Source organism: Schistocerca piceifrons, chromosome X, assembly GCF_021461385.2.
Source record: "Schistocerca piceifrons isolate TAMUIC-IGC-003096 chromosome X, iqSchPice1.1, whole genome shotgun sequence".
Lineage (NCBI taxonomy): Eukaryota > Metazoa > Arthropoda > Insecta > Orthoptera > Acrididae > Schistocerca > Schistocerca piceifrons.
This window is the reverse complement of record NC_060149.1, coordinates 82,462,839-82,476,428: the sequence shown is the minus strand read 5'-3', so window position 1 is coordinate 82,476,428 and position 13,590 is coordinate 82,462,839. Positions and strand designations below refer to the sequence as shown.

The window sequence follows — 13,590 nt, the reverse complement described above, 5'->3', positions numbered from 1 at the left end:
CTCTTTGTTATCTATGATTTTATATGATTTTATATTCTATGCTGAAGATGATACATTACTAAAAACAGCCAATACCACATTGCAATCAATATTTTACAGCTAGACGTGGTCATTTATTTGTTCTAGGGAAGTTATGCCAATTGTCCATCCACATTTCAATAAACCATTTTTAGGAGGAGGATCCTGGCATACACCTGAATCAATTTAGGGAAACCACAGAGAACCTAAATCATAGCGATGAGATGAGAATCTGAACACAGCTCCTCCCAAATATAAATCTACCTACTGTGCCAACCACATACATTCCAAGTGACAATTCTTTGTAACAAATATGATTCATTTCATACATACATGGCCCATTATGACAGGATTACCAAAAGATTCAGCATTATGTCACATTCTGTAAACAGAATGATGTCAGTATCAACATTATTTTGTGTAGAGAACACTTTAATCTACAAGATTTGCAGAATCTTTTATTCGCACACCAAAAACTTCAGCAGTAGTTGGTCAAAATTACCCAATGATGCAACATTTGGAAGATCAGACTGAACCAAAGTAAATGCCCAACCATCAATTTCATGAAAGGCATTTAAGAGTAATGAATCTATAAGACAGAGTTGTTGGTGGTTATGAAATACCAGAACATTCTGAAACATTTTAACACTTCTGGTTGTGATATTACATATAAATACGATAAGAATACTGACAAGACAAAAACAAAATTCACCAATATGTAAGCCAATAAATAATAGCAAAAATACAAAACATGGACAAACAAGACTGAAATTTACAATGCTGCCGCTGTTCCTACATCACTGAGCAGATGTGAGTCATGAGAGACAAGTAAAAGACATTCAAATGCAAGCAGCAGAGAAGATGAAGTAGACTGTACAGAACCACAAATCAAAATATGAGAAACCAACTGAAAATCTGAATCAACTAGCACACTAATTTAAATAACTAACTGGCGGTGCCTTGCACATGAGCCCACACACACACACACCCTTAGTTTTCGAACTGTGTAGCTGAAGTGAGCTTAAAAATTACTTCTTGTCCCATCTTTCAAACGATGCTATGTGTTTGGAAGGGAAATTATTATTTTTAGATCTAAATTTTATGTGCCCATTTGATAGAACACTCCTAAATTAGTCTAGTTTGATATTTGTTTTATCAATGTGCATTAACAAGGAAAGTAAAACACAAGGAATAAACAGCAATGCAGCAGTGACTCAGTAGCGCTGCATGCTTGACGGTAGCAGTCAGTGAAGGCCATGGCAGTGCTGCCACTGCTGGAGTACTGGTTATTCTTCAAGTTTTCCTGTCCTTATAAATACATATCAATAAAATGAATACCAGGCTAAACTAATTTGGGAGCGCTCTTTAGAATGAGTACATGAAATTCCACTTTGAAATCATTTTGCGTGTAACAAGAAACAAACTAATACTTTCTGTCAATACCGGGTGACACGTGGAAGGTGTGATGAGCACTATTTGTTTGGACTGACTCCACTTAGACAATGCAAAAATGAAATTGCAAGCATCTGTTGAAACACCAGAGAAAATGAAAATATGCCTGTCAACTCCTAGGAGAGAGACCACGTGTATCAACAGCAGAATCCATCCAGAGAGATAAATGACACGTTTGGTATCTATAATTTGCATCTTTACTTAACCTTTACTTCTGATGTTGTCACATGTGACTATTTTCACCAGGTAAAATTTGATCCCAATTGCTGCACAGAAAATTTTATGCAATGGGAATACTGAGGATACCAGGTTTTGTTGCTTATGATTCTTTTCATCAAAGTGGAAACACATTTTTAACCTGCCCAAATTTTGTGTAATTCATTTCTTCCTTTCCAGTGCCTTTTATCCAGCCACTGCCAGACTCGAACTGCTATGCAACTTCTCCAGTTTTATGGAGAACCTGCCACACCTATATACAGGCTATCATCATCTAGGGGTCACAGCTGCCAAAGACATATTAAAGCTACAGCTACCAATGTAAAGGCTGACCCAAAAGTCCGTTAACATTAATTCACAGAATAATGCAGGTAGAGAGGTAAAATTTGACACACATGCCTGAAATGACACAGGTTTTATTGAAACCAAAAACAAGTGCAAAAACTGGCCAACAGGTAGCACTTTCTTTGAGGGAAAGTGGGGCCCTTCTTATCAAACTGTCGGCACGATGGGCGAGAGGTATATTGATGTTTTACAGAATCATATCATCCCTACTCTGGCTCATGAAAACCTGCTGCAAGATATAACTTTTATACAGAATGGCATTCCACCCTATTTTACTACATGTGTTAAAAGATCTCTTGTGCACATTGTTTCATGAGGATCACATGCTAACTGCCACTGCCATCATGCTTGGCCTCCCAGGTCGCCAGACCTCAATTGTGTGATTATTGGTTGGGTGGTTACCTGAAGTTGCATGTCTACTGCAGTCACCCAACCTCATTAGGGATGCTAAAAACAACATCCATCAGCAATCTCTCACCATACCTACTGACATGCTGTTCAGTGCTGTACCTCTACTGTGGGTATTGTTGATGAATGATAGCTGAAATGTTCAACGTTTGTTCTAAAGAACATCGTCTATACTAAAATTCAACTGTTGTGTTAATTATTGCTTTTGTATCATATGAAGCATCATCTGTTGGTCATTTTATGCACACTCTTTTGTTTCAGTCAAGCCCCATGTCATTTCAAGTGTGCATGTCAATTTTTACCCTTCTCCTTACATTATGTGAAGTTTTGAATTTTCAAATATTAATGAACTTTTGGGACTTCGGGGGCAGCATAGTTCTCTATTCATGTATGGGAACCCAAGTCTATAGTCGTATGCATTAAAATCCAAACCAACATACCATACATGCAGTGCTCCATATATCAGCAGGAGTTCCATATCCCGCACCCAGGAGAACTTCTAAACAGCGGTACTGTCTAGTTTGAATATCTTCTGTAAAATGATGGTACTGCAAAAATAACAAAACTAACAGTCAAAGCCCCTACTATCAACATCTCAATCATTAAACTAACATGGAAACAAAAATGATGGTAACTCAAGTAGACAAATATGAGAAACTGCAGCAAATGCTTGTTCATAATATTTGTTGAGAATTAATTAATTAATTAATTAAAACAAGTAAAATTATCAGTTCACATACAGATCAGTAACAATCTGAACTACACTAAGTTCAAAGATGTTTGTTAACAGGCCCAACTAATTTAACATTTGCAAACAACTAATTCCTTTCACAGTCCCAAAGAAATCATGCACAACAATATTATTATTATTATTATTATTATTATTATTATTATTATTATTATTATTATTATTATTATATTATTATTATTATTACTCATATGGAAATTACATATCACTTTAGAAATACAAATGAAATATGTACAGAATTTACAAACTTACAGACACATTATGTATATAATTGATCACATCTGCTGTAGTGTCCAAAAAGTCCAAGGGGTTTCCAGGGTGTGGATTTTGTACGTAACAACACCAGTTCCTTTGGGTGCAGGAGGTAGATGGTAGATGATGATGATGATGATGATGATGATGATGATGATGATGACGATGATGAACAGCAGAAATGTCAAAATATTTTGTTTTTTAAACATGTTGGTGTATTGATCCACTTTGAACTGAGAATTCATCTACTCACAACATATGGTTAGGAGAGCCTGTATTTCTACACTGTCACCCACCAGATATAAAGATTATTGTCTCCAGTATCTGCAGTTGTGCTGACTTCTGAAATTTAAACACTGCTGGAAAGGAGGATTGTTTTAATAGATAGGAAATGATCATTGGGTGGAGGATGAGGGTGAGAAGTGTGAGGGGGCGGGGGGGAAGAGACCTGCAGTTAATAGAGGAGAAGAAGAAGAAGAAGAAGAAGAAGAGATCAGTATATTGTATCTTGACATATAGACAGCACTTTAGATATATATTGCAATGTTCTTCAGAAGATACAATTTATCCTATTACAATTGCTTTTCCTACTTTCCGTTTGTTTTTCCAAACATGAATTTATGGCCATAATTCCGAACACCATTTTCTACCACACCGAGTGATAGCCACTATCAGCCCATTATGGAAGAGAGTGGCCTTCTGATGCTCATATTGTGAGCTTTGTTTGTGTGTTGCTTGCAGTAAAAGGAGCGATTTAGAGAGTTCTAACAGGACTTTTAGAAATATGCTGCCTCCTGTAACAGGTATCTCTATCATTCCAGTGTTCACAAACACCTTCACATTTCATCTTGGTGTCAGTACGTTGGTGCTTCGATAAGCAATACTGTGTCACTGTAGTTCAGTTCATGTTTTTTCATGAGTCTTGAGGGTATAGTTTCTGGACAGTAAGGCCTTTGTTTGGTGCTGGAGTTCCTAGCAATCCTGTGATTGTGCAAATAATGTAGTCAATGCATGCCCTATCACATTTGGAAAGAACATGCTACATACGTAATCTGTGAGTACCAGTCAATCTTGGAAGGCAATGCTATGAAATAGTTCTTGGGTGGAAGGTGAAAGACACAATAGATCTCACTTCTTTAAAAATTTTGGATACAGAACTTGCAGAAAATTCTGTTCCTGTTGGTACTGTTCTCAGTTAGAGTAAATTGTTCTCCAATAACAGGCCTTCTCCAACTATGAGGTACATGCATTAAATGATGCCCAAAATCCTTTTCTCTGAACATTATTGATGACAAGATTTCTTTTACATATACTACTTTTCTATATAGTCTTGCCAGCACATTATATGGCCTTATGCCACTTTTGTGTAAGAGCCTGTATTTTCTGTTGGTAAAAGGACTTGTCCTGTGTTTGCAGATATGTTTTCATTGCATGAATCACACTCATCAACATCTTCATCTTTAAAGTGTGTCACATGTAGAGAATCCTTAAGTGGCCCGAACACGCCACAGTCCAAATGGGCCAGAGGTTTCCACTGTAGGGTAGATGAGGCAATGATGTACAACTCAATTTGGCAATGTGTTCTTGGGTTTTGAAATTTGTGTTGGGCATGTACTGCCGTGTTGGAACAAGATACTTTTGGATTCATTTCTGATCAAATACATCAGAAACAGTTCTTGAGTTTGTTCAGAGCCTTCACATATGACTCTGAACTAATGATTAACCCTAATAGCAACACATTAAATGTATTCACAGTTGCGAATATGGATAACCATCAATTGTATAATGGAATGACGACAATGAAAATTTATCGCTGGACCAGGTCTCTAACCCAGATTTCCTGCTTATCGCGAGCAGTCATCTTACCATCTGGCTATCCAAGCGTAGCTCACAGCCAGACCCTGACTTCCATTAAGACATCGACCATGTGACGTATACAATTTGTATTACTCGAAAGTCACTTGCCCAGTGTTGGCAGATAAATACGATATTGTAATACCTGTGTTATCCACCAACACCAGGCAAGGGAGTTTCAAGGAAAATGTCTCCCCTTGTACAAGAATATACATAATGGGTGTACAGATACAGGTTGTATACACATGGCTGACGACTTATGGAAGTTTGGGTCTGGCTGCGAGTCATGCTTAGATAGCCATATGGTAGGACCACTATTTGCAGTAAGTGGAAAATTTGGGTTCAAGTCCTGGTCCAGCACATACATGCATGTCCAATGGAACATTGCTTCATTATTTGGAATAACACAGGCATTGCAATATCATACTAACACATCCATTTGACTGTCACAGCACTATTCCAAAGACTGTCATCACGATGTTGCTGTCAGAGGAAGGAGTGTACTACCTTGAATTTCTTATTTTTTGATGGCTGTGGGTGGTGCCACTCCAGTGACTGCACTTAGTTGTTGTCACTTGTAATGATTCATAACAGAAAGGGCTCTCCATTGGGCTCAAACTGCTCCAAAGTTCAGATGAATTGGCTTTTCTTTGAATCTTGTGAACTGTGGTAAGCATTCAGAGAATCTGCCTTGATCACACCTTTGAATATGAAAGTCTTAATCACTGCACATGCACTTACAATGCTCACTGATAGCTGGAGCCAACTGTTGAGTTGTGATGTGTCAGTTTCCACAAATAATGGCACTCACACATTTCATCGTGTTCGGAGCAGTGGTTGTGACAGGACATTCCAAATGTGGCCAATCCTAGAGATCAGTTTCTGCACTTCCTGAAACTTTAACTCTCTTTTATTCATCACCCAACAATACTCTTATCAACTGCATCATTGCCATACACCGCACTCAAGGGTTTATGGATATGACCATAGTTACTTTTTCCACAAACTAAAATTCAGTTACAACATATAGCTTGTAATGAGTGTCTTGCATAGATACAATTTTGATGGTTCATTATGGCTCTGCCATCTGTCGGCACTGTTCGAAACTTCACACACATGCAGAAGAAACATTCAAATTTTAAGCACCCTATGAAGTGGCACAGTCAGTATTGCCAACTCAGCCAATTTTTGAGTGACTATGGCAGATTATATTTTCTCAGACAGCAGCCAAAAACCTGGCAGATTTATTATATTGCTATATTTTAATAAATTAAAACACAACTAAATAATTGGATTAATTTTATTAACCTAATTCATGTTGTTAGTAAAATGTTACTGTTCAAACAGGAAATTCCATTATGTTAATAATGGTATTAATATTTTGTAAGGACTTATAGAAGAGATGGTTTCACAAACTGTTTAACAATCAGTATTCTGATTATTACTGCCTACTGCATGGCATCTGATGCATTAACAGACTGCAGCGGGACCACAATATGTTGCTTGGTTGAACAGTCACACTTGCTACAATAGTGTCTGCATAGCTATTACTGGCATTCTTATTAACAATTGTAGGCGGCATTCTTATTAACAATTGTATGCTGGCAGCAGTCTCTGTTTTCAGTGCATTTATTAAACTCTTTCCATTTTGAACATTGTGAATAAGAAGACAGTTTTCTTCAATGTGTAAATGTTTTGTTAAAATATTCCATATGCACAATTTAGAGAAGAATGGTTAAAAGATGAAGAGTTAATATTGTTTTCAAAAGATTCTTACAGATAAAACAAAGGTGAGATGTCATTTTTGATGATGCCTTCTCAGCTGCAAGTATTCGGAACAGAGATTATTCTAAATCTGACAAGAATGTGAAAGTGGTTAAACCATTTTCTTGTGCAAGAGTGTCTAAACTGAATTTTCAGCCTGAAGTTACATCAGTCACAATAACCGCGGCCAAGGGTGGAATGGCATTATTTGAGAGTATGCATTATGCTATACAGTGTGTTGATCATCTCAATAAGCTGAACAAACTGTTTTTCCAAATAAGTGATCTGAAAATACATCACATAAAATGCAGTGAAGTGATAAAAAATGTAATACCTGTATATCTACACTTTAAAGGGCTGTTGAAAACTATGTTGGTGTTAGTTTGTATACCATGCTTGTAGACAAGGGCACTGACATTACTGACAAGAAACAGCTAGGTGTTTGTATTTTATACTTCCCCAAAACAAAGGGTGTGTAGTTTCAACATTTTTGAAACTACAATAAACTGACTCAGGTGATACAAAAACAACTGTTGAAGATGTGAAAGCTATATTAACTGTTGAACTGAATCTGCAGATAATGCATGGTATAGGCACAGATAACACACCTGTTATGGTTGTCGATGTCAATGGAGGTTATGCTCACCTTAGAGTTTAATGTCCCGTCAGCATCGAAGTCATTAGAGACAGAGCACAAGCTTGGATTGTGTTAAAGATGGGAAAGGAAATCGGCCCCACCCTTTCAAAGGAACCATCCTGGCATGTGCCTGGAGTGATTTAGGGATATCTGGTTGTGCCGGATGTGTATTTGAAATGTCGTCCTCCCAAATGCGAGTCCTGTGTGCCAACAACTGTGCCCAATGTTGCCAGCTCTGTCACACATACTTTGACTTACCAACTTTCAAAATCTACTACAAATACACCAGAAAAAAAGAAAAAAAATGTATGAGGAGCATGCTTTATTTTACACACATAATCTTTCTTTCTTCAGATTAAAACCAGACTAAACTGAACTCTGCCTGAACAGGCCATGAAAGCCCAATGGTACTGACCACCTGCTGAGTCATTCTCAGCCCACAGGCATCACTGGATGCGGAGGGACATGTGGTCAGCACACCGCTCTCCCTGTCGTATGTCAGTTTACAAAACTGGAGCCACTGCTTCTCAATCAAGAAGCTCCTCAGTTTGTCTTGCAAGGGCTGAGTGCAATCCACTTGCCAACAGCGCTCAACAGACCGAACAGGCACCCATCCAAGTGCTAGCCCAGCCCGACAGTGTTTAACTTTGGTGATCTGTCGGGAATTGGCGTTGCCACTGTGGCAAAGCCGTTGGCTTTTTTCAGACTGCTGAACATTAAGATTCTCATATCACAATACTCATTTTCATAAACATAACCCATGAATTTTGAATAGTACAATTCACTCCATATGAAAAACAGGTATTTCAGAGTCATCCACTTCTTCCATGAATTGTGTTGATGTTGAGGGTCCTGGGTTGTCACTGCTAATAACACTACTCTTGCCATAGGCTTGGATAGCACCTATGAAACAAACTGTTGGATCAGTCAGAAGTGGGTGCCAAGCTTCCTTGGTGCTTAGGCAGAAAGAAGAAATGATTATAATCACACGCAATCTGAACAGCACAATAACTTCATGTAACTTGAACAGCAAGTCAGAGAGAGAGAGAAAGAGAGAGAGAGAGAGAGAGAGAGAGAGAGAGAGAGAGAGAGAGACTGACTCTTATCATAAATTTTCACAATACAGAATGCTACTATGAACTAAAAATCCCACAGCTAATCCTCATACCACGTTCTTGTCACTCCATCCAGTTGGCCCTTTCTCATTCTTGCAAAGAAGAATTACCAGCCCACTTAGAATCCACCTTTCAGAAACACGCAATTGGTTTCACCACTCCTTAACACGGTAAAAGGCCTACTATAGTTTGTATAATACATTTTATGATAAGGATCCCTTGAAGGTATTACAAATCGTTGGAAGACAATGGATCTCAATTTGGTGCTATACCGCTCAGACACTTCATAAAATGTACGAAGACAATAGGAAAAAATTGTATTTCTAGGACCAATTCTGCGAGAGTACAACATAATTAATATGGCACTCCAGTTTAAATCTGCTAATCCTATCAACTGTTGCATGATCTCATGATTTTAATCTGGACTTTTGTACAAATGGTAACTGAAAAAGGGTGTCAAGAGGCCCTGTTTTTTTTTTTCCAAATGTTAAAAATTTTCTTCATTCCAAGCTACATTTGGGTTCCACTTTTGAAAAGCAAATAGGAAATTCCTGTACAATCAGTAGAATGACTGAATACTGAAATGGGAATTCAGAAAATTTGCATTAACATTATTGTACACATCATCAGTGAGCTCTAATCCAGTCTCCCAAAAAAATGTTGAAGTGCTACATAACATATCATCTAAAGCATCAGGAAACTGTTTAAGAGGAGTAAATGACAATACCACATCACTAACTTTGGAAAGAGGCACCAGACCAGACATACTGACCCTGTCTGACGTAGAACTCCAGTGGCAGAAAATCAATGTTGTGATGTGGGAGAATGTGACATAGAGGGTTGTATTTTGGTCTGAAGTATCAAAATGTGAGAATGCAAGTAAATACAAGCCTTTCAGTGAAATCTGCAATTTGGCTAAGATACTTCTAGTGCTGCCTTGGTCAAATGCAGAGGGAGAGAGGTGCTTTAGTGAAATGAATATTCCAAAAGCTTATATAGGAACAGGAGGCTCAGTTCTATACTGACAATTCGTGCTACCCTTCAGCACCCCAGATTGTGCTGTCACAATTTCAATTTGAAGATGCAGTTCTGAAATAAATAGGTAAAATCTGAAATGACTGAATAACTGCATAAATTTATCAATGTTTAGAGTTTTCTACATTACCATCCTTTATAAAATAAATATTTTTTGTGTGGTGTTGTACAGTGCCAATACCACACCACACATAATGCATCCCGAAGTTGGTGGTAAACCATGTTACAGCTTCACCAATCCACGGCCAGCTTGATGACACACCACCTACATGCATGAAGTGCCCCCACTGAGCTGCCATAATAAGACACCGCAAGGCCAGCCCAGTCTCTTCGCAGAGTCAGCTCAAGTCTCAGCAGTTTATAGTAGCATTTTGTACTGTAATCATTTATTACAGGTAGGCTTTGATTAACATATTCACTCTTGAACTTGCTGTTCAAGTTAAGTTAATGCATTGTGTCATTCAGATTACATGTATGTGTAATCATTTCTACTTTCTGTCTAAGCATGTGCCTATTCGAGACCATCCACCTTTGGCGTGGATCAAATGGTTTATTTTGTACATACCATTCAAGCCCATGGCAAGAATAGTGGCATTAGCAGTGACAACCAAGGACCCATAGTAAGACAATTCATGGAAGTAGTAGTGGATGACTCTAAAATACCCATTTCTCATATGGAGTCAATTGTTCCATTCCAAATTCATGTGTTATACTTACAAAAAATAGTATCATGATATGGAAATCTTAATGTTCAGTAGTCTGAAGAAAGAAAGATTATGTGTACAAAAGGCAGCATGTTTCTCACACAAATACTTTTTTCTGGCCGATTTCTAGCAGGTTTCGAGAGTTGGTTAGCTGAAATATGTGTCACAGAGTTGACAACACTGAGCGTAGTGGTTAGCACACTGGACTCGCATTCAGGAGAACGACACTTCAAATATGCACCTGATCATCTGGATTTACATTTTCAACGACTTCCCCAATTCACTCCAGGTAAATGTTCGTATGGTTCCTTTAAAAGGGCACAGCCAATTTCCTTTCCCATTTTTGAAACACTCCAAGCTTGTGCTCTGTCTATAATGACTACGATGTTAACAAGACATTAAACCCTAATCTTTCTTCCTTCTCCCCTTCTTGAAGTAACTAAAAGACCTTTACCTATATATGGTACAAGCTGTAAAATAATAATAATAATAATAATAATAATAATAATAATAATAGTAATAATAATAATAATAATAATAATAATAATAATAATGATATGGGACATTATTTATTGAATGACCCTCACATATACCAGCTTGTTAGTCACATCACATAATATTTTATAATTATAATAACAAAAACAATCAATTTTTGACAAAATAATGTAATTGGATACATAGATGTTGACATTTGCCAGCCTTTCCATGTCAAATGTTTCCTCCCACACAGCCTTGGCATTTGAGGCAAATGTATTTGTTCAGATGCAGGCTCTTTACAGCAGCACACCACCACACTCACCCAAGCCTTCAATGGACATAATTATGCCACCAGCCTAGTTCAAAAGCAGATTTCCCAGGCCACCATATCCAATCCTGGTACTGTTGATCCCTCCAAAAAACAACTTTGGAGCACACCACTAGTCACTCAGTATTATCCTGGTCTAGAATGTATCAATCAGTTACTTCGACAAGGCCATGATGTCCTAAAATCATGCCCTGAAATGAATCTATTCTGTCTGAGATTTTGCCCATCACACCTAGAATAGCTTTTCGTCACCTTCTCAATCTCTGCAATATTCTTGTCAGACCCTATGCTCCTGCACCCATCTCCCTACCCTATGTCTCCTACCCCAGTGACTGTCCCGGCTGAAAGACTTGCCTCATGCCCTCTCCTATCACCACCTATACTAGCCCTGTAACTGGCAAAATGTATACTATCAAAGGGAAAGCCACTTGTGAAATGACACGTCATATACCAGCTGTTAAGTAAACTCTGTTCGGCCTTTTACATCAGCATGACCACCCTCAAATTATCAGTTAGGATGAATGGGCACAGACAGAGGGTGTATACTGGCAACACGCAATATCCTGTTGCAGAGCATGCTCTACAACATGACAATAGTGACCTTTGTGCCTGTTTCATCACACAGGCCATCTGGATTCTTCCCCAAGACACCAGTTACTCAGAACTCCATAGGTGGAGACTATCACTAGCAACATGTCCTTGGTTCTCGCCACCCACCTGGCCTTAATTTATATTAATTTCATCCGTCTCAGAATTTATTCACAGTAACTACTACTTTCTTCACTCAGTTTTAGTTTTCTACAGCTTTTATTTTATTACCTGTCAATTTTTCGCCGCCCCTCTCCCCCCTCTGTTACATACAAAGCACTTAGCTTTTCACTCTTATTAACTCGTGCATGATGTTTAACCAGTAATATCTTCTTGCATATTAACCTGTCTTCCACCTTTAAGCTCTCAAGTTTTCGAATCTCGTCCAGTGCATTCCCCAACAATCAGACTTCCTTCTCATCCTGTCTGGGAAGTCCTCCCTGACCCACAGTTCTAGGTGACTTTCCCAAAATCTACCTGTTTTCCTAGACCTCTCCAGTACTTTTCCTTCACCCATCTTCCTTTCCCTTCAACCCTTCTGCCTGAAGAAGGACCCACTGGCTCTGAAAGCTTTCCTAATTATAACCTCCTTTTATGTGGATATTCTGCTGCCACTTTATCTGTCCAGTTACATTAAATTATATAATTAGCTCCACGAGCAAAGATTTTTCTAGCATATTAACCCTTCTCAAGACAGTTCATTTAGATCAAGAGTACAGAATTTTTTGGTTCTAGTATTTTAATTAGATCTCTATCACGAGGCTGGCTATACAAAATGATAGTAACACTGTTTATCTATTCACAGTACTGCCCATTCAGCAGCAAGTGCATCGAAACAGTGAAGAATATTAGGATTTAATGTCTATCAACAATGATATTATTTGAAATGGAGTAAAATCTTGAACAGGACAAGGATGTGGAGGAACATTTGCCACTTTCATTTCAAAGAAACAGTCCTGCCATTTGTTTTCATCAATTTACAGAGAGCACAGGGAACCTAAATATGGATGGTCAGAAACGGATTTCATGATCACTGTCCATTAATCTAAGTCTATTGTGCTAATCCTTTCACCCTAACTGAAGTACACAGAGGTTAACAAGTATTTTACGAGTATTCATTCCATTCCATCGTTGGCTGACTGATACAGCAACTGGTTTTCATGGTTATATTAAAAATACAACAGTCAGACAGTTGCACAGTTATTTTTATTAAAAATAATGCATTTCACCATGGTTAGGCGTCATTAGATCACGCAGAACTGTCAAGTGAAGTACACTGTGCTGGCTGCAAAAGTCCTATGTCCGCCACATACACACAAAACCATCTGGATGAAAATCAATGGGGGCATGATAACTACCATGCTCTACTTGTTGATATAACAATTTAAATGACTGGATTTTCACACGTACTGCCTTATGTGTATGTTGCTGACATAGGGCTTTGGTCACCAGTGCAATGTACTTCACTTGACAAGTTTTACGTAATCTGATGATGCCCAACCAAGGTGGAATACATTAGTTTTAAATAAAAATAACTTTGCAAGTGTGACTCTCTCTCTCTCTCTCTCTCTCTCTCTCTCTCTCTCTCTCTCTTTTACTGCAAGCAGGCCATCTGAGGACCACATTCCAATTTCAGTTCTTTGTTCTTT

The 13,590-nt window shown here is 38.2% G+C and overlaps 1 protein-coding gene across 2 annotated transcripts in view; it reads right to left on the bottom strand.

Annotated features, from left to right (window-relative positions):
• The window catches only part of LOC124721118 (SRSF protein kinase 3-like), a 396,756-nt gene that overhangs the window by 35,481 nt on the left and 347,685 nt on the right, over nucleotides 1–13,590 (bottom strand). For both annotated transcript variants that reach the window (XM_047245935.1, XM_047245934.1), the window contains exon 11: nucleotides 2,880–2,987. In XM_047245935.1, the coding sequence (XP_047101891.1) occupies nucleotides 2,880–2,987 (108 nt within the window). The remainder of the gene's footprint in view (nucleotides 1–2,879; nucleotides 2,988–13,590) is intronic.